Source organism: Labeo rohita, chromosome 5, assembly GCF_022985175.1.
Source record: "Labeo rohita strain BAU-BD-2019 chromosome 5, IGBB_LRoh.1.0, whole genome shotgun sequence".
Classification (NCBI taxonomy): domain Eukaryota; kingdom Metazoa; phylum Chordata; class Actinopteri; order Cypriniformes; family Cyprinidae; genus Labeo; species Labeo rohita.
In genome coordinates this window covers 34,605,998-34,629,301 of record NC_066873.1, presented here as the reverse complement: position 1 = coordinate 34,629,301, position 23,304 = coordinate 34,605,998, and the positions used below count along the sequence as shown (strand labels likewise).

At 36.0% G+C, this 23,304-nt stretch overlaps 1 protein-coding gene across 1 annotated transcript; it reads right to left on the bottom strand.

The window, feature by feature from the left end:
• Positions 1-894: 894 nt before the first annotated feature.
• On the bottom strand, positions 895-22,429 carry si:ch211-225b11.1 (uncharacterized protein LOC561694 homolog). The gene is given in 14 exon segments (XM_051109606.1): positions 895-1,999; positions 2,085-2,255; positions 2,568-2,668; positions 2,809-2,908; positions 8,754-8,894; positions 11,202-11,240; positions 11,242-11,315; positions 12,755-12,879; positions 13,165-13,268; positions 14,810-14,944; positions 15,259-15,391; positions 15,755-15,965; positions 19,992-20,126; positions 21,778-22,429. Coding segments are annotated over 14 exon segments (1,839 nt in total). The 5' UTR covers positions 22,055-22,429; the 3' UTR covers positions 895-1,906.
• Between the last annotated feature and the right edge of the window lie 875 nt (positions 22,430-23,304).

Below are 23,304 nucleotides of genomic sequence, written 5' to 3'. Positions count from 1 at the left end.
AAAGTAGAAGGCAAAACCTGCATGAGTCACAAGCAGCTGTATGTGTGGAGTTAAATTCATGTAACCTTGGTCCTCTTTGAACACAAGGGCATCTGATAGCAGCTCTCTGTATTTCTTTCTTTATCTATGATCTATTGAATCTAAATGTGCTAAAGCCCATGAGAGTGAATGTTGTTGTACCCATAACAAAGTGATGCTGACATTTGAGGAATGGACATTAAGGATGCTGACATTTGAGGACAACTTTGTGGAAGAGTTTCATGGAAACACTGACATGCAGGCATTTGTCAGAGCAGTGGTGTCAGTTTTTGAATTCTGAAATTATGTTTCGTAAAATCAAGTACATTGTCTCTAAAATTTTAAACATTTTAAGGTGCCATCAGTCCTTCAGATCAGTGTATCAAAAGATACAGCTGAAGTCAAAAGTTTACATACACCTTGCAGAATCTGCAAAATTATTTTAGCATGTCATGCATGTTATTATTTATTTAGTACTGACCTGATAGGATATTTCACATAAAAGATGTTTACATACAGTCCACAAGAGAAAAAAAGTTGCATTTTCAAATGTGACCCCGTTCAAAAGTTTAAATACACTTGATTTGTAATACTCTGTACTTAACTGAATGATCCACAGCTGTTTATTTATTTATTTTTTGATAGTTGTTCATGAGTCACTTGTTTGTCCTGAACAGTTAAACTGCCTGCTGTTCTTCAGAAAAAAATCCCTTCAGGTCCCACAGATTCCTTGGTTTTTCAGAATTTTTGTGTATTTGAACCCTTTCCAACAATGACTGTATGATTTTGAGATCCATTCTTTTACACTGAGGACAACTGGCAGCCTCATATGCAACTATTACAGAAGGTTCAAACATTCATTGATGCTCCAAAAAAAAAAAAAAAAAAACATCACAATGCATTAAGAGCCGGGGGGTGAAAACTTTTGAACAGAATGAAGATGTGTACATTTTTCTTATTTTGCTTAAATATCCTAATGCGTCGTATTTCCTTCTGGAGCATCAGTGAGCATTTTAACCTTCTGTAATAGTTGCAAATGAGTCCCACAGTTGTCTTCACTGTGAAAAGATGGATCTCAAAATCACACAGTCATTGTTGGAAAAGATTCAAATACACAAAAATGCTAAAAATAACCAAAGAATTTATGGAACCTGAAAGATTTTTCTGAAGAACAGCAGGCAGTTTAACTGTTCAGGACAAACAAGAGACTCATGAACCACTATCACTAAACAAACAAAACAAAACAAACAGCTGTGGATCATTGAGGTAACAACACAGTATTAAGAATCAAGCGTATGTAAACTTTTGAACGGGGTCATTTTCATAAATTTAACTATTATTTTCTCTTGTGGACTATATGTAAACAATTTATGTGAAATATCTTATCAGGTCAGTATTAAATTAAAAAAAAAAGCATGCATTTTGTATGATCCCTCTTACTTTTCAGCAAGGTGTATGAAAACTTTTGACCTCTACTGTATGTTCCATCAAAGCTCAAGCTTAATGCTTAATTATTTTAAAGCTTAAATAACAGAGAAAGCCAGTCCTTTCTTTCTCATTAGATTGTCAAATTTTACATTTCTTTACTTGAAGAAAAATATTAACAAAATCTCTCATCTCTTTTTTTTAACACAAAAAAACCTGTCAAATAATCAAATAAATACATATAAAAAAGTAATTCAGTTAGGAAATAAAAAACAGATTTATCATCATTAAAAATGCCACGTAGTAAGTCTGGGACCTTTTTGATGTTTGTACTTTTCATCATTAATCTCACATACAATAAACAGATTATAAACACTAACATAAAATTATACTTGTTACAGTTTAAGCAAAGCTACTTTGCACTTCTAGTGAGTAAACACACTAATAACACACACGCAGGTGTCTAAGCAGCAGTAAACAGCGCAATGGACTCAGAAGATGGTTTCTCTGAAACAGACTCCAGATCTACAGTTGGGGTTAGGGACTTTTTCAACCTCTGCGACAGATAAAGAGAGGGATCACTTTGACATGGAGAAACAAAACAAATATTGATATAGTGACTGTTTGTGCACCGAACACACCTGCAGCAGAGACCCTTCTGTGGTCCAAAGCTCATGTACAGCCCCCAGGGGAATCCAGATGATGGAGACGAGAGAGATGAACCAGCCCACCACCTCTGCCCACAGCGGGTATGTGTAGGACTTACCGTATCGAGCTGGAGTATACTGAACAATACTTGAGATCAGAATACCCTGTAGAGAGAGACAGGAAGCAGGATGTTATTATTAATTTAAAGCAAAGCATTACACCCATTGTGACCTTTCAGATATGCACTTGAACAGAAACACACCAGACTCTACTTTATAAACATCTACCACTATTAATGCTTTAAATGTATTTTCAATGTTAAGATTTGAAGGACTTTTTAATATCTTAAATAGTGAATTTAAGGTAAGGTAAGGGCATTTAGGATGCCCAGATCCCATGTATGTTGGGAAAAAGTGACAGAGTGGTCAATGTTATGAGATATGGAGGATCCCAAAGTATATTTTTCTTTTCCTTACCAGCACAAGCATGGGTGACAGGAACTGCCAGCAGACACGGAAGAAGAGGTTTGGTTTTTTTCCCAGCATATTCTCCACCATTACACTGAGCCGTTTCACTCCTGTGTGTGTGAGAGAGAGCAAGAGAGAGTTGAGATAAAAGCATTAACCTTCACATCTCAATAGGAGCAGAGGTACAGTGGCTACATCTGATCTGAGTTTCTATGATGTTGAAATGCAGACCGAGAGAAGTGAAATTCACCAAATATAAGAGTGATGGCGAGCACCTCGAAGAAGGCCAGAAACATAAGAGACACCACAGCTGTGTAGTGATCCATCAGCTGAAACACATATATCCCACCCTGCACACACACACACACACAATATTATTTCATTACAATCAAAATGAGGATTAGGTATTTAGGTATTTGGCCTTTAAGCTTCCATTATGTTTTTATGATGTATTTAATGGTGTCTAAACTTTAGTAGCAAAAACATCACTGGGTAATTTGGTTCATTTCACTAAATCAGTTCAAAATATCCATTTCAGCTGAGCTGATTCAAAACTTTGATTCTCTGATTCATTTGCTTCATTATATGCCCACTGAAGGACATACAAAGCATTTTTCACATTTAGTTAAAATAAGTCCAAATATAAAATTAGTTAAAATATGTAGCTATATATTTTGCCTTTTATTACATGTACTGTTAAACTGGTTCACATAATAACATAAAAACTTAATATAGTTTTCTTAAAATATTTTGCTTCTGTTCATTTTGTGAAAAAACATGACTTTTCATACACTGCCGTTCAAATGTTTGGGATCAGTAAGATTTTTAATGTTTTAAAGAAGTCATCAAGGCTGCATTTATTTGATCAAAAATGCAGGAAAAAATACTATTTTTGAGATATATTATTGCAACTTAAAATAAGCGGTTTTCTATTTGATTATACTTTGAAATAGAATTTATTCCTGTGAAGCAAAGCTGAATTTTCAGCATCATTACGCCTGTCGTCAGTGTTGCATGATCCTTCAGAAATAATTCTAATATGCTGATTTACAATCAGTATTGGAAACAGTTGTGCTGCTTAATATTTTTTGGGACATGTGACATTTTTTCATGATACTTTGATAAAAAAAAAAAAAAAAAGTGAAAAAGAACAGTGTTTATTTAAAATAGAAATTTTACAAAAAGAAATTAATACTTGTAATCAGTAAGGATGTGTTAAATTCAGTGAAGTTCCAAACGTAGGTTCGGGAGGAGCCTAATCATTCAGTCCTGTCAATCATCATTACAAGCCTATCCACAAGTTTCCTACGCCCCATGAGGCCTTGCGTCAAAAGTGGGAGCTTTTTCCGGTTCAAAGTAAACAAGCGGGACGTGACACTCATTCATTCAACAGCTGACAGGAGTGATGGCCAAATGAAGCCTCGTGAAGCACCGAGACTTTCCTCTGACTGTTTCGGGAAAAGATTCAAAGCTTCGAGAGTGACAAAAACAGTGCGATTTGGTGGTTAGTAAAAAATAAAGCAGCCAAAATACTAAAGCTCCATAGGAATAAGCATGCACCACAATTTTCGTAGATTGGTCCATGTTATATGCACAAATAAAAGCCTTACCGTGTGTATGTTTGTTTGTTGAATTTCTGACTCTGATAAATTAATTTACCCATTGAATAGTGTCATTAAATGTCAGTACGATATCAATATGATGTAATAGAAGAATAATGTACACATATATTGCATATATATGGCATATATTTAATTTTCCTGAAATAATTTGTATTCCTCACATTACTTGTATGACTGGGTATTTAATAATGTAATTATAAAATTCAGCTATTTAATAATGTAATTATAAAATTATGAAATAGGTCCCAATGAAAATGTACTCAGAAAGTAAGATCTGGGGGTCGAACATTAGGACACACAAAGTGAATCGCGCACATGACTGGACAGAAAGTGAGGCTTTTACGAAAGGGATTTTTATGTTAACAAGCCTCGCCCTTTAACACAAGCTCTGATGTCTCAGTTCAAATGTCATTTCACTAGTTGACAGTCATTCAAGATTTAGCGATCCAAACTTGCTAATGATGTGGGAACACAAATTCGAAAAGCATATGTTGTGCATATAAGAATGTAATGACATCTCTCATAAAGATGTGCATCTTTACAAAGTAAACAATGGCCTAAAAAACACTTTGCTAATTAGCACACAAATACCACTGGTATACTACATCCGCCGCCTCACCGGAAGTTGTACCCACGTTCTTTTTTACAGTAGCGCCCCCTGGAAACTTGTGGATATTTTTAATTTTGAATCTTCATCGCGGCCTAACCGGATCCCGGAAGTCTCTATAAACACTGCTTAAGGTCTATACATCGCTTTATATTGTGAATAGGCTCGTTTGATTCGAGATGAACTGCTTTAAAATTGCGATTATTATACCTTATATTTTGTGTTTTGTAGAGTTATAATCTAAAACGCTGCACAAAGAATACTGGGTTTACCGTTTGCATTCATGTAGATGGCGTTTTTGTAAACTTTTTGATCTCCAACTAAATCAAATTTACTGGATGCATTTCACTAATTGAGATTTTAATATTGTTTATCCTGACCATCCATTATCATGCTTTTTCAGATCCCCATCAACTAAAGTGGTAATTCCCATTTTCATCCCGTGAAAATTAAGCCATTCATTATGTTAGCAATGTTTAAAGCCATTGCGAAGAATGACCGGGCACTCCCTGTCCACGACTTTGGGTGGTTGTTTTACCTTGTTTTACCTTGCTTCACCCAAAACACACCCATCTTTGCTCGCCTCCATTTTCTTCCTCCTCAGATGTCTCCAAGGTGGCCCCTAGCATTAGACTGCCTCCGCAACAAGGAATCGCTCTGGCTGCTCCTTGGTATATCTCTCTCTCTTTTCTTCTTAGAACCTTTCTTCCAGAAGTGCCCTAGCGTGAGGCTGCCTCCAAAACAAGGAACCGCTCTGGCTTCTCCTTGATATACATCTCCCTTCTCTTCCCAGAAACTTTCTTCCAGAAGTGGCCTAGCGTGAGGCTGCCTCCGCAAAGATCTTTACAGCCTCTCACATAGCAGCCCCAACCCATACTGCTGCTGTGGAACCTCTGCCTGTCTGGGTGTTTTCTAACCTTTTCTAACATGTTCCTCTGGATTTGGCCCATATGTCAGCACTAAAAATATTGCAGAACTTTGTAAACCAAGCCCATCTTGGAGGTGGTCCGAGTATGATTCAGTTTCAGCCATCAATATGGTTCTTTAAACTGTGCATTGTGAACACAAATGGCTCCAATCTTACTTCGTGTATGCAAAATCCAATTTAGCACGTCATCAGATGCTTCCGTTTCAAAGTGAGAACTTACATTTTCGTGTCAAGCCAACAGCAAGATATTTAAAAATTTTACTAAACCACTGTATGAATATTTGCATGTGAATGTCTCAGTTGGTTTCATCCCTTAGTGAATCAGCAAGTAGAATCAGCGCTACCACAGTTCTCTGTTATGTGTGTAAACCATCTTCTTTTGCATGTTTCTGAAGATGGTCCGCTCAGTTCAGGCTAACTAAAAGTCAGCCATGCGCTGTGATGCTACATACTTTGGCTTATGAAGTAGGATACTTTAAACGGCTGTATCATCAGTACTTGATGTCTCAACCGTTTCACTAGCACATTACATTTCTTCATTACTCCGTTTTACAGCAGTTTCATGATTACATTTTGTTACTTATCTGCCTCAGCAGAGATTTCTCCCTGGGCTCCTCGTGTCCACTACCCTATGGTCAAAGAATGGCCACCTAAGCATTTTCTTCCATTGGAACAATTCCATGGAGTGCACCGTTATCTATTGTCTCAACAAATGCAGATTAAGTTCTGTCGAACTAATACAGTTATTCTAAACTTTGGTCAGCAGTGTCCTGCTATTAATTAATTAATAACCCATACACATTCCTCCTTTTTAATACATCCAAAAATTTCTACCCAGTCATCTGGATTCTCATTCGCCATTTCTCAACCACAGCAGGATTCCCATTGGGCAGTTGCAATCATCGCAATACCACGCTATTGACAAACCAACCGCAGAGGTTCGCATGTTTTTGCCTTTTTCTGTAAGGTCATGCCCTTCTTGTTCTACGCCTATACATAAGTTAATGATAATGTGTACCATGCTGATTTCTACAGAGGTTACGTAGATTTATTCTTAACAAGCCCAAACAGACAGCGAAGGAAAGAGAAACTGACTGAGCGTGGACGATTACCCGCTTCTGACCTTCAGGCCGAGTCATATATTCGTGAAAATAGCTTGTCATGCTCAAAGAAACCCTGTCTTGGCATTGTCGCATTGCTGGCCAGATGAGCTTTCTAAAGTCGCACTTAAACTTAAAATGATTTCAACAGTACCGTGAGCCATCCACCTTGAGATTTCTTCAGGCAACTGTACGTCTTGGACCCTCGCTTCCCTCTCATTGGGTCTGTCTTCCAGAAAATCTTCAGTATGTCTCTGCCGCAGCAGTGACATTTCCCACCATTCTCAAATCTGCTCTGTTATTTCTTAGTGACACTGCAGTGATTTGCCCTAACAAATCACTTATTACTTCACTTATTACTAATTCTCCCACCGGCCTCAACAGATGTAATACCAGACTCTATTGCTCACTGCTGCAGCAGTGAATTCTCCCACCGGCCTCAGCAGATGTCATACCAAACTCTATTGCTCACTGCCACAGCAGTGAATTCTCCCACCAGCCTCAGCAGATGTCACACCAAACTCTATTGCTCACTGCCGCAGCAGTGAATTCTCCCACCGGCCTCAGCAGATGTCATACCGAACTCCATTGCTCACTGCCGCAGCAGTGAATTCTCCCACCAGCCTCAGCAGATGTCACACCAAACTCTATTGCTCACTGCCACAGCAGTGAATTCTCCCACCGGCCTAAGCAGATGTGATACCAAACTCTACTGCTCACTGCCGCAGCAGTGAATTCTCCCACCGGCCTCAACAGATGTCATACCGAACTCCATTGCTGGTGGGAATTCTCCCACCAGCCTCAGCAGATGTCACACCAAACTCCATTGCTCACTGCCGCAGCAGTGAATTCTCCCACCAGCCTCAGCAGATGTCACACCAAACTCTATTGCTCACTGCCGCAGCAGTGAATTCTCCCACCGGCCTCAGCAGATGTGATACCGAACTCTACTGCTCACTGCCGCAGCAGTGAATTCTCCCACCGGCCTCAACAGATGTCATACCGAACTCCATTGCTCACTGCCGCAGCAGTGAATTCTCCCACCAGCCTCAGCAGATGTCACACCAAACTCTATTGCTCACTGCCGCAGCAGTGAATTCTCCCACCGGCCTCAGCAGATGTCACACCAAACTCTATTGCTCACTGCCGCAGCAGTGAATTTTTCCACTGGTCTCAACAGACGTCTAGAGGTCAGTATTTCTTCCAATGGTCTCAGAGAAGTTTCCATACTAAAAACTATTTCTCACCTCCGCAGCAATGACATCCCCTCCTCTCTTGCAGCAGATGTCATATCAACCTCAATATTAACTTGTGAAAGGAATAGCAAAAACTTAGATTGTTAGAAAATATTTCTCTTTTAAATAAATGTTGTTCTTTTAAACTTTTTATTCATTAAAGAATCCTGAAAAAAGTATAACAGGTTCCAAGAAAAAAAAAAAAAAAGCAGCACAACAGTTTCAACACCAATAATAAATCAGCATATTAGAATGATTTCTGAAGACTGGAGTAATGGCTGATGAAAATATATTGCTGCATAATAGATATAAATTACATCTAAAGTATATTAAAATAGGAAACTATATTAGAAATTGCAATAATATTATACAATATTACAGTTTTTATGCAGCCTTGATGAGCATAAAAGACTCCTTTAAAAAAACATTAAAAATCTTATTGAGCCCAAACTTTTGAATGGCAGTGCAGATGTACTGTATTTTACTCTTTGAATTAAACAATTTTTTTTATGATTGAATAGTAAAATGAAAAAACCCTGAGAAATACTTTCATACATTATTCTTAAACTAAAATCATGTTTCAAGTGTGAAGTGTCAACAATTCCAGGAACAGTTGTATAAAATCCAGCTGATCCAAGTATAACAAAACCTCAAGTGTAAGAACACAATGCTTGTTTATGAAGTGAAATTAGATCATATTTACCCTGGTAATGTGAGGAATCCCCAGCAGAAAGCCAACGCTGCACACCATCAGAACAATGATCTCCTTCCTCTTAAAAACTTGCAGAACTTTCTTGCCAAAACCATCCATGATGAATGTTACAGCCACTTCCACCATGGCAAACTGCACAGTGTATATGTAAACATTTAACAGGTTAAAACGCATGTTTATAGCTCTGTTGAAAAACCTGGTGAGTTGGGCACTTCCCTCATTCTGATCACCTTTCCACACACAAGAATAAGACATTTTCCTGCTCCATCTAAACACATGGGACATGGAATTTCCTACTGTGCTTTTGTTTCTAAACCTCATTTTGTTTCTTATTTTCACAGCTCAAAGATAATATAAGAATCCTGTGTGATCAGGTCCTTAAAACTCTGAACTATGATTTTTGGCAGCTGGGAAACATAGCAATAAAAGCAGATGATATATTCAATCCTTTTTTAGCCCAACAGATTTGCTGAATTTCTGCTCGTCAACAAACCTTGAGAACACACATGGACATGGGAGGACTGGAGTTACAGCTGCAGATATGAACAATACAGATAAAAGAAAATGAACAATCCGCCATCTGTGGCTTACCAAATTTTACCAAGCACAGAAGACAGTTGCAGCATGCACAGTAATACTGATCCAGTAAGGTGGACCGAAAGACAAAAGGGGTCATGAACACTTTTTTTTTTTAATTATTTCATACTGTTTTCTGCGGTCCATTTGGTTGCAAATGTTTCAAAATGATTAACAGTTGAAAATATTAGAAATTTAGAAAAGTAATCAAAAAGTAATTAAAAGTAATGTGTTACATTACTTTAATAAAGTAAAGTTACACTACTTATTACATTTTAAATCAAGTAACTAGTAATCTGTAACCTATTACATTTCCAACGTAACCTTCCTAACATTGTTGACGGCCTACATACTTCACAGGTGAACGCATATATAGTACATAGCAAGCAATCTGGAATAACAGACAAACCAATAATGACCACATAATAAAAACTAGGGGTGTGCGATAAAAATCCTGATATTTTCTGGGATTTATGATAATGGTACAATTATGATAACGATAATTAGACTATATTTTGCTGAGTGTGTTATTGTGCTGGTATCTTAAAGGAGAACTCTACTTCCAGAACAGCAATTTACAAATAATTTACCCCGATTTTGAACTTCCAAAATGTAGTTTAAATGCAGCTTTAAAGGGGTCTAAACAATCTAAGTTTTTTCGAAAAATAAAAATTTGTAAGCTTGTGTTGCACTAGCTCTGGGATGCGCATCCATGACGCTATGTACTATTGAATCACATCAAAAGGTCACGCAGAACGTAGACGGAACTACAGACCCAGTGTTTACAAAGTGAGTGCGCAAAGACTAAGAAAGTGCAAGTAAGTCAAACGCTGTTTACAAACAAAAAGGCACACCGATGTTGGACAATTCTGAAGTTGAAGGAGAAAATACGTTTTTCGCCATACTCTAGCTTTTTAAGCCGGAGTGCACAGACGATGAACTTAGACTTTTTCTGGCCCCATGTCATGAATTATGTTATCATTCTAAATGCATTTTATTAGGCTGAGTGCATGCACTCTGCAGGTGTGTTTTGTTTGCTTTTTGCAATATATTCGATAATGTCAAAATGCACATCAGTAAAATAATGATTATGATATCAAAGACGAAATATATCAGAAACCCCTCGTGTGGTGTGACATTACTGTCGGATTCAAAAGAGTAGGCACAGCATTGTCTCTTAGTTTCAATCTTTCTAAAAATCCCACATTGAATTGTTCCTTGTTTGCAAACGAATCCGCTGTAAATTGAATTGAACACAGGACCTAGTTCTCACTGACACAGTCTGGAACTTTATTAACAATAAAGTTCATCCACTCTTTCCTAAAGCTGAATGACAATACAAAACCTTTTTTACAACTTGGCACTGCACAGCATCCTGTTGTATTCAGAGCCATCTTTCTTGTTTGGTTTCTGCAGAGACCTGAGGTAACCTCTCTACACACTATATGTGGGAATTGGTGGGCAGGGCTAAATAGGCAGTGATGTAGAAGCACACACTGTTCTTTTCCGGAGGCAGTGTTTAGTCACGCTATTACATTCTAGAGTTGCATATTCCACAACCTGTCGTTTTGACAGACTGGCTTCAATAAAAGCTGATTTTAGACTAACAAGAAAGTTTTGAGTTCTGAAACTTACAGAATGTGTTTAAAGTACAATGATATCTTATATGTCAAAATATCAAGGGAATTTTGGTTTCTCAGTTCATGACCCCTTTAAAGACATCAGTTAGCACATGTTGACAGAGAAAACAAGAGTGTCTCCTGTGTAAATGGCTTCTAAGATTGTAGCTGCCCGCTGTACGTAGGTATTGGTTTGAAAGGAAGCTTACTAGGGATAGAAATTGTGTTTTGAGGCTTATTCTACCTGACTGTCCAATCCAAGGCAGAGTAACATGATGAAAAAAAAGAGGAGCCCAGAGCTGAGAGACTGGCATAGTGGAAAACACTTCAGGATACACCACAAACACCAGACCAGGCCCTGCAAAAAAACACACACATTAACAAAGATAACACCAGCAGTTATGCCAAGAACAACTAATTACAAAGGTCTCAGCAAACAAGGAGAACTAGATCTTTCACTTTTTTAGATAATCTAATTGTTTTCAAATCCCTGTGAGCGATTAGTGCTCTTAGCTCTGCTTAACACATTTTCTAATGTTTAACAATTCAAATTCTGCACTTTTAACCCAAATCAGTGCAGAAATTGAAGAGGAGATTACAGCAGAGCAGATTGTAGATTCCTACAGTACTCAAAACTAAAAATAAGAGAGGAAGAGAAGGAGACTAAAAAGAATGGGAAAAGAAACTGAGAAAATTCTTTTTGACTTTTAAGGGAATCTCCTATTGGAGAGAGAACAGAGAATGAAGGAATGAAGTTGACAAAGACATTAAACGATTTGCTATGATGAGAAATACTCAGCAAACCCGCTGAGTATTTTTCTGTATTTATCAGAAGAAAACATCAGCCTGCTGTTCTGAGAGATGAAGGACAACTGGGTGAAAATCTTGCTGATAAGGTGGCCATTGCTGAGTCAAGGGTGTTTCCTTCGAGAAAGCAAGGGAGTACGTGCCTCAAAATAAATAAATCATACAAAATATGATATCAAACAGTGCCAGATGGTGTTTCAGATGGGCAACATCATCTGTGTTCTCTGTTCTTCTTGAGGTCTTAATGGGCTAAACTGGTGGAAACTGATGACGACATGTTTTACTGAACAGTGCTGTAATATGAACACAAAAATATTATGATATTGTAAACTGCTGAGAAGTTCTCTTGAGGGCAGCTCGGCTCAAGGACGTGCTTTTATCATTGTTTTTTGTTTCGACACTGTTCTACTCCTACCTTCGTCCATTTCTTCCTGATTCTGTTTCTTTCATGAATAGTCCCTTTTATTCTTCTCCTCTGGCATAATCCTATCTACCCTTCACCTCCTCTCACACTTATCCTCACTCCAGCAGTACAGAATGAGAACTTTTCATTTAATATCCTGTTTAATCTCAACTTCCAAAGCTGGAATTTTCCCACTGCATTCTCATTTCATTAGCTTGGCATTGACTTTCTTTAGGCTTGTTTTGCGAATAAAGGTAGTGCATATTTATATTAAAATGTCCATATTAATATGTCCATCTGTTCTGTGTAGATTAATTAGGATTTGGATGCAGTTGTGAATGTCCTACTCAGTGCATGTGATTTTCTAATGAACGGAAGAGCACAACAGCAAAGAGCTCAGAGCAAAAAGATAACAGAGATCCTTTGTGGTCCTCTGGTCCTTAAAAGTAAATTGTGATTTTTGGCTATACAGACACAAGAATAAAACCAGACAGTAAAAGAGCTAAAAACCTTGAAACACACAAGGACAGGGGAGGGCCTGATTCACAGCTGCACAAACAGATATTAGAGAGAAAAAGATAACTTACCATCTGTGGCAATGTCATCTACAGGCAGGTTGTGAATGTGGGCCATGTACCCAATGGCAGAGAAAATAACAAACCCGGCCACGATACTAGTAGCTGAATTAGCCAGAGAGACGATAAATGTATCCCTGTAAAATAAAAGGTGAAAAGTGGAGAGGAGAATGAATAGGTTTTCCTAGAATATAACCAACCTTCTTAGCTCTGATCAGTGTAATAAACTTAAAAGCAAATTAAAAAGTTTGAAAGCTACATTTTTACTTTTTTTTTTTTTTTTTTTCAAAACTAGTTTATTTTAATTCAGTTTTATATTTACTTATTTCAATTAAATAAGCCTTTAAAATGTAAAATAAGCACCTGGGACAAAACCAGCCCTAACCTGTATTATTAAACACCATCACAGCTTCACTACTCACCTGAGGATGTTGTTGTTGAACTTGTTGTAACTGGCCATAGATATCATAGAACCAAAAGAGATGCCGATAGAGTTGAAGATCTGAGCAGCAGCATTGACCCACACCTACAACATAAGATTAACAAAGACAAACATGCACAAGGTTTTATTTTTGTCCTTTGTCCATATATTGTTAATATGTACAGATATCTAAAGTTTTAAATTTTAATAAAACATAATTATACATTACATATTTCATGTTTGACTGTAAATTGATCTTAATATTTATTAGCAGTGTAATCACAACACATCTATAGTTAACCTTTTTATGAAAAAAAAAAAAAAAAAAAAAAAAAAGTAACGCAATTATTGGGTTTGGTTATTTGTATAAGCATTTATATAAGCAACACAAATAGAAATAGGGGAAATATGTGTTATCAGAACTAAAACCTGACATTCATTCAGTGCCACAGATTTTACAATAAACATGGGTGTTTTCAAAGATTTTCCAGTATTAAAGTTATTACTTCAAACCTACTCCATACCTGTTAATTTTCTTCACCAAGTGCTAATTACACGTCAAATGGTACCACAATTCCACCACAATTCCCAACCAAAATTGTTGCTGTTTAGCAGTGGTATTATAGTAATGATGTGGTAGCACGTAAACAGCTCCTAGTTTGTTTTTAATAGTACATGACTTCATGTACACTGCCGTTCAAAAGTTTGGGAGATTTTTAATGTTTTTTTAAGTTTCTTATGCTTAGTTCCATTTACTTGTCTGAAAATACAGAAAAAAGTAATATTATGAAATATTGTAATTTAAAATAGTTTTCTATTTTGATATACTGTAAAATATAACTCATTTCTGTGATGCAAAGCTGAATTTTCATCAGCCATTACTCCAGTCTTCAGTGTCACACAATCCTTCAGAAATCATTCTAATATGCTGATTTATCATCAATGTTGAAAACAGTTGTGCCGTTTAATATTTTTTTGAAACCTGTGATACTTTTTTTTCAGGATTCTTTCAATAAAAAAGTTAAAAAGAGCAGCATTATTTAAAATAGAAATCTTTTCTAACATTTTAAGTGTTAACTATCAATTTTTATCAATTTAACATCCTTGCTGAATAAAAGCATTAATTTCTTTTAAATAAACAAAGATAGAAAAAAAATTACTGATTCCAAACTTTAAACAGTACTGTGTATTGTTACAAAATATTTGTTGTAAATAAATGCTGTTATTTCTACCATTTTATTCATCAAAGAATCCTGAAAAAAGTATCACAGGTTCCAAAAAAAATAAATAAATAAAAATTAAATAAATAAATAAATAAATATATATATATATATATATATATATATATATATACACACACATGCATATTAGAATGATTTCTGAAGGATCATGTGATGCTGTAGACTGGAGTAATGATGCTGAAAATTCAGCTTTGCATCACAGGAATGAATGTTATTTTAAAGTATATTAAAATAGAAAACCACTATTTTAAATTGCAATAATATTTCACAATATTACTGTTTTTCTGTATTTTTAATCAAATAAATGCAGCCTTGATGAACAGAAAAGCTGCAAAAAAACATAAAATATCTAACTGATCCCAAACTTTTGAACAGCAGTGTATGTGTATTCATGTATGATCTCACCTGGACCTCCAAGAGTTTACTCCAGTTTGGCATGAGGAAGAAGAGGATACCATCTTTTGCTCCAGGCAACTGGACATTATTGATCAGCAATGCAAACAGTATGAAATAAGGGAACGTGGCAGTAAAGTACACAACCTATGGACAGAGTCAACAGAGGGATTTATATTTGTGATAACAAAGCAAATTATATATTTTTGTCTTTAACAAATAGGCTGAAATAGATTGAGGTTTTATTCTCCTAAAATGTTAAATACAGTTACTTTTATAGTTAACATACTAAGCTTTACTGTATACACACAAACACATGGTTTATATTTTTATAAAGACAAAATCTTTAACTATCCATTTGTTGTTTAAATATGCTATTGTGTCCTATTCTAATGGCTTAAGATCTTAGATCTTTGAAACATTGCATTAATTTGTAAATTATGTGAGCTTTGAACTCTGACCTTTCCAGTGGATTTGACCCCTTTAAAGATACAGAAATAAACAATGGCCCACGCCAGGATTAGAAGGCCAAAGAGCTCCCAACGAATCCCTCCAGAATGCTCAATCCCTGTGGTCATTTCTAGCACCTTGTGACTAAAAAAAAAAAAAAAAGAACAGAAACATTATAATTTTGTAAAGCACAATCACACAACAGGGCAAATCAATATCAGTCTCAGTGACTTAGATTAACTTAATTAAATGAATTAACTTAAAAATATTTTTTTAAACGTTCACTAAAGCTGCATTAATGTCCATAATAATTTCACAGGACATTTCCCAATACTACACACAACGAGACAGCACTTATTGCAATAACTTTTCCAGATGTTCCATTTACATTGTTTACAGGAAATTCAACAATACACAACTATAATCAACCTCTGACAAAAGTCAAGCATTCTCACCAAACATGGCATAAACATTAAAGACAGTAAACAAACTAGATCGGTTACTCACTCAAAGAACTGTTGACTGGCTGATTGAAGATGTGTGGCATTGCCAGGAAAACCAGTGGAACAGTTGCCAACTGAATTCCACGTGTTGTTGCAGGACTGCCATGGCAGGGAGGAGCTGAACGAGTGAAGCAGGTAGTAGAGAGCCCAGGTCATGAGCACATTGTAGTAGGTGCAGAGCACGTAGGAAATCACCACTGTGGCAAGCCCCACACCTGAGGACAGACAAAGAAAAAATGAGACACCAGAAGATACTGCCATTTCCTGTCACCTTCTCCAAGTCTTTCACTGCTGAACAGACTCACATTGGAACGGGACCTAGGGCTCTTCAGAGGGTCTGAAATGTTTAGCTTATGTTTTAGAAGAAAAAGAATACAACCGATGACCTCCAGAAGTAAATTTTTGTTCAACATACAAGTTCCAAAAGAACAAAGCAAATCTTTAAAACAGATGTTTTGGGTCAAATTGTATTAGGAGGACTCTATCTGAAAAGATTTCAAAACATATGCTAAAAAAATGTTCTCATCAGTTTCACATGATTCTTCTGCTATCCTTTTTTATTGAATATTTTTGGTGGCTGACCAAAACAACCAGGGCTAATGCAAGAGGTTCTAGAAGATTTGAATCAGAAAGACTTTTTTTTTTTTTTAAATTGAGGATTGCATGAAAGAATCCAGCAAGGCTGTTCAATGTTATGCTAAACCTTAGAATTCAAATTTTAAAGATGCACAAGACTTCATATCAAAAAGATCTCAGGCACACACAATATTAAAGAGCTGAAAAATTACTTATACCCTACTTACATTTGATTGGACTGATAATGTGGGGTATTAAATCTGTTGTTGAAACATTGTAGCCTCATAATCTTGAACTTTTAAAAACTTAATATTCAAATAGCTTTTTACCCCTTATTTGTAGACTACCAGTGGTTCTTAACTGGTGTTGCTTCATAGTTTACAGTGGATATCAACTGGTGACCTAAAACTACTAAACTGGTCAGTTATATATAACATTACAAAGGCAAAAAAGAAACAACCAGCATGGTTCACGGTTTCAAAAAGTCAGTTTAATTTTAATGGTCTCATGCTGTCGGCAGACAGAATTATTGCACAAAACGGAGGATGTCACTCAACCTGTTGACGTCTGCCTTTCACAAAGTGACTAATACTACAAAATATCTTCAAGCTTATTTAGATGTACTTCCCTAACATCAACAACAAAAGCTGAGAACCACTGGCTTGCACAATAGTAGTTCTGTTTTTCAGTGATTTCAAGTATTAATCACATTCTGAGAAATAAGAAACAGGACTTGTATTAACCCACAGAGTATGCCTTCTTTACAAAAGAATTCTACGGTCAGGGTTAAACCTAATACATACATTTCTTCTGTGCTGTCACATCACTGACATTCTGATATAATCACAACAGCATTGCTTCCAGAGATTAGATTCATTACTCCCATTCAGTAATCAGCGTTGAAATTTCACAGAAGCCTGGAGTAAAAAAGAATTTGATTTCGAAATTGAATATGATCATCAGGAAGATGTTTACAAATGAACAGTCACATAGTAAAAAACAAACAAACAAAAAAAAACATTTCTCAAAGACCCATGCAATTATCATCGCTCTTAAAATAAGCTTTGGAAAAAGAAAGTGTTTATTAGCTATTCTTAGGGATCTATTCATGATTTACTTGCCAAAGCAAACAATCTGAACAGTTCTAAATCCAACATAGATGTGTGTGTGAAACCAATATAGCTATTCAGTGTGACTTTGTAACCCAAATCAACATTGTAAGAGGAGGACAGTGCAAAGATTAGGCTACTGATTTTATTTTTTTCCATGTTTTGATGCCCTCTTTAAATCCATGGATTAGCTATCATCACTCCCTGTGGATCTTGGCATTATTTTGTTTCCTTTTCCCACCATCTAAATGGAATGTTCATTAGTTGTTCCAGGCCTGAGTAGTAGAAAGCTCTAAAAACGGGAATGTTGTTGTTGGCACGTTCCGTGGTGCCCTCTGAGGTCACTCAGATTCCCTCAGTGCATTTTGGTCTCCTGAACTTAAGCCAAAATGAGTCTGCTTCAGCAAAACTATAGACCAGAGGCATTATGGGATCATTGGATGCTCTACTGGAAATCCAGGATCAACAGTCAATCTAAACTGTTTTGTTTTTGCATGACCATGGTTACTATCCACTCCACGTAACATTACTGTAAACTTTGTTTTGCTCTAAATTTTATTTCATAAACAGATCTGTTGCATTTCTAATTAAAAAGTTTAAACCTAAAATGGCTTCATATATCATTAAAAGAGAAATATTTATATGTCAAGTAATCTTTTATTATATTTCAAAAAGTAAATAAACCCCAAAACCTATACTATCATTATTTTCTTATGGAGAACAGCCAGGCCCCAAACAATTCTTCGGGTTTATATCTATACATGCTGGCCTCATATCAGCCACAGTGGTTATGCAAATGTAGTTTAACGGTTGTCTTTGCAGATCTGCATTGAGGGATATTCGGTTGCATTAATTAAAAATGTATGCAGAATTGTATGATCTTTGTTTCTGACAAATACAATAACCAGAAGGTATTAGGCAGACACAGGAGTTTATCAAGAGACTTTTTTCTGAGAACAGCCCATCTACTGTATTTTTCATCTGTTTGTTTACACAGAAAGAACCCATACAATTCATCATCTCTAATGTATCGCATGCAATTCTACCAGTGCTACCACATTCTAAGAATCTCTCTCTCTCTCTCTCTCTCTTTCTGTTAAATGCACAAATTCTATTCTATTCTAGTCTGAATGGTGCCACTTTGATCATGGCACCTTGTTAACTCATGCAACCCTAATGTCAACACCTGGTGAAAGACTAACCCATTAGGAAATGATTACCCCAGAGACAGACAGGTTACTTAGGTGTGAGGTTACTTTTCTGAGGATACCAAGATAGATAATGCAGAAGTAAAAGGAGGAGCTTTATTACAAAAGAGAGCCACTGAATAACCCATTACTCACTTTTTTTTGGTGGATTGTCAGAACACCACAAAGAATGTGATACAAGGGTACATTTCAGTCAAAAGAATATACAGAAAGAACTACCTGCTTCAGTCCCTCTGTTAGCAAGGAGCCGTAATCGGCTGAAATGAGCGCTATATCAAGGGACGGACCCAAAAGATTTGACCGGGTAGACTATCTCTGTCTTTGAGGAAAGAAGTCCTTAGTTAGCAGGTGAAAGAACGTCAAGTTTAAACAAAAAAATAAAAAATAAATAAATAAATAAATAAATAAAGGAAAGAAACCCAAATGACGAACAGCGATGGCTGAGTTTCTTAATGTTGACACTCGTTTTGGACACAAATAGGTTGCCCTCAATTTACATAAAAATGACATTATTTCAAAACTTCTATTTTAATGTAATAATTTTTTTGGTAACACAATTGATGACAATCACAATAAAATCTATTAAAAAATACTTGATTAATTGATTTAAAAATAATTCCTCCAGATTATTAGCAGTAATACAGAGTTTTCACCTAAAAGTGATTAGGATTGTACCAGAAATATTATTATTGTTATCATCAACATAAACATAAGAGAAAACACTAAAAAAAAAAAAAAAAAAAAAAAAAATCAGCCATCACTAGATCATCAGAGATCAACTGTAATATAGTTGCAGGTCCACACATTTTATAGGGAAAATCCAACATAAAAGAAAGAAAATAAGCTTTGCGGTCAGTATCCATGCTTAAACTGCCACGTCAAAGCAAAGAGACGAGATCATTCATAAACATAGTCCAGCAAAATGATAATGCAAGTTCAAAGAGTTGCAGTGCTTAAAATATATACCTTTTATACCAAGAGGCAAACTTTAGTGATATATGATGGGCATTCACCTTTGTTTGACACAGTAACCAACATAAATAAGCAGGTCATAAATAATCACTGATAAGCAAAAAACAAAGCGCACAGCAAGCAAAGCCATCCAGAGGCTTTACAAGGAATATATAAAAATATATCTTTAAATCATTTATTCCCAAATCATATTCCTTGATGTCACTAAACAGATTTGAACAGAGTTGGCTATTCAGGAGGCTATTCGTGTGAATGAAATACTGGAATGTCCCATACAACATATAAAATAAAAAGACTTCCCATTTTTTTGGACTATGTTTGGATGGCAGAATTGAACACAGTTGATGTGAGCGATTGGGGCACACGGACCACTCACCTTTGAAGAGAGGACATATTTTAGCCACAGCGTGGACCGGCCCCAGACGGGTGTACTGGCCAACAGTGAACTCCATGAACAGCAGTGGGATACCACAGAGAAACAACATAATCAAGTAGGGAATCAAAAAAGCACCTGGAACATGTGAAAGATTGGAAAACAAAACATAAGATAAAATAACAATAATTTATTAAAAAAAAAAAAAAAAAAAAAAAAAAAAAAAAGTAAATAAAATTGACATTGTTTTTAATAAAAATATTGTTTTGCTTAAAAGGCCACAAAATGCATTTTGTCTTCATTTTTTTTTTTTTTTTTTTTTTTTTTTGACAAGGATACATTAACAATAGTCAAATAGTCTTGTAATTGCGTTTTCTAATCCGCAGTTTGTCTTTTTTTTTTGCTAAGTCATTCTGTGAGGTTAAAACCATTTTCTTGCAACTCATTTTAATGCAAATATACCATGAAAAGAGGAAGTGTCTTTCAGAAGAGCAAGATGATTTATTCACATGCTCTACATAGATAAAAAAAAAGGTCTTGCCACAAATCTATTCTCTCTGACTTCTAATTTTTTATTTTTTGAAGATAAAAAAAAAATAATAATCTTGGGTCATTAATGGTTTTACGGTCTAAGAAAACACAATGTTTGCAGAAAGCAAACATTCTTCTGGACAATACGTATATGCGCTGAACAAACTAAAACTTGATAGAGCAATACAAACATGCTACAATGGGAGGCAGGATTATCTGCTGTGAACTTTGTGACAACTGTCCTATAAAACACGTTTAACCTAATAGCACAGATCACTGCTTACAGAAAACTCTTGAGACAGTATATAGTGCATATCTTCAAACTTTTTGAACAATTTAAATCATTTTGCCATGCATTTGGTACATCTTTTCAAGATTTTTTTTTTAAACCATTGAAAAAAAAAAACAATGTATATGGCATTTTGCCATCCCAGTAAGGAATTTTTATGGTTGATAAACATTCATGGAAACAACAACCCCTTATGTTCTAACTCATATGCTTAAAGTCAATAATTAACAATGGAAAACGGTCAAAAGCACAACATAAAAAAAAAAATCGGCAGAACCAACGCACCGCAAAGATGAAACAAAGTCTGGTGTAAGAAAACAAGAGACATATCCAATGGCACAACTCAAGGAGTTACTATTGTTACATCATAGGGTTACACAACTGCTGCAATCTTAGTTTCAAATAAATAGAAATATATATAAAATAAACAAAATAACGGGCATAAAAATACAGTCTGAAAATGCAAGTTATGAAAATAATTTATACACTTTACTCATCTTTAGAGTTTGACTCATGCCTATCAAGTTTTACTGTTGCTCTGAACAGAAAGTGAATTTTCATAAAAAATCCAGTGTTATCCAACATACATTTTTTAAATTAATGACCTTGAACATAGTCAAGTATAAAGGGGTCCTCTTGGTGTTAAGGTTTTAATGTCACATGACAACAAAATGGCTTCCTGCATGTTAACATTGGTTGGCCACACTGACCCATTTGGCAGATATTTTGTTAAACACTGATATTACATAAAAATTACTACTTTTTAATTTTTTTATTATATACTTTAATTTGTGTAATATAATTTTTTGACACTCAAAATGCACGTAGCTATGATTAATGCACTGTAAAGCATAACTAATATTCTGATGAAAACTATTATGATTACCATGACGTGTGAATGAAAGCACTGCATCAGAGCAGCTCTGTGGTGATTAATGAGAGAGGAGCAGCAGGAGTCTCGTCACTCACCTCCTCCGCTCCTGTAGCACAGGTACGGAAAGCGCCACACGTTTCCCAGACCCACAGCATAACCGATGGAGGCGAGCACGAACTCCAGACGCCGACCCCACGTTTCTCTTGGTTCCGTTGACTGGTGATCAGCCTTTGCCAGGCTCATGCTTTCAGCACTGCCGGGTGTCATTTTGGCGAGCTCTACCTCCTCTTTTTCCTCTCCATCCTGTTGCGATGTAAACTTACTGACGTTAGATGTGTTCGCGGTTTTATTATCAGCACCGACTCCCATCATTACAAACGTGTACAGCTGAAAAAAGCGAAGAATCCTTCAACAATAAAAGACCGCTATAATCGAATAAAATAAATACATTCACTTATTTAAAATAGCGGATTTATAGAAGGATGCGACAGTTCATTTAAACGAATAAGCTGAGACTGTTGTATTTTGCAGGTGTAGCATTACCAAACGTCACTAAGAAATTACGCCGAATGTATTACAAAAAGCCTATCCTTATTAAACAACCATATACCGCATTGTCTTTAACTGTTCCAAATACATAACAGACACATGTTAGCGGCTTATATAGCTAAGTTACACAATTTTTAAGACCAGCCCCTCAACTATAGTTTCCTATGTTACATAGTTGTCACGATACTGGCCTTCCTCCGGCTCCGCCCTTTTGATGACGTAAGTCGGCTGTGAAAGCGCGCCGCTCTGTCTTGTATACAATCTTCATTGCTCACGTGCGAATTTAAAATGGAGTCAAATAACGCATGCACGTGTAAATGTTTGCTCGCTTATGCAGAATTAATGCAGGCTGTATTACCGACATGAAACATTACATACTGGTGATGATAAAAGGTTTTACACGTGATAACGTTTGATGTCAATAACGGAGGTTTGACTACACTGGACTCTCAATTTGAGGATTTAGAGCGTATTGAAAAACCAGTATGTCTGTAATTGAATTCAAATTCAGCTACTTAAAGGTTTATTTGTACACGTAACATCCCTCTTCTTGCATGTGTCGAGTAAATGCACTTGAAGGATTGTATTGCTGAATCACCATGAGTTTGCAGAAATAAAAGGAAGCGCCGGTACCATGCAAATGACAGGGGAAAGGCGGGATTTAAAAAAAAAAGTAAACACACCCACAACTGCATTTGTTCATTCATTCTTTTAGCTAAAAGGCCTGCGTTTATATATACATTTCCTTATCTTGTCCATTTAAACGCAACACAAACCCAGCCATAAACAAAAAAAGCTGTGATAGATAGCAAAACAAAGTCACATGACAGTTTTTGTAAGGGCTGCTCATGTTTTTTTGCTTGAAGGGATGCAGACTATTCAGGAGGGAAAAAGTGACAGAGATGCAACCCACGGCCCCATTTTCGATATTAGCTATATTTCTATTTATATACAGTACCAGTCAAAAGTTTTAAAACAGTAAGATTTGTAATGTTTTTTAAAGAAGGCTCTTCTTCTGCTCAAAAGCCTGCATTCATTCGATTCAAAGTACAGTGAAAACAATACAATTTTGT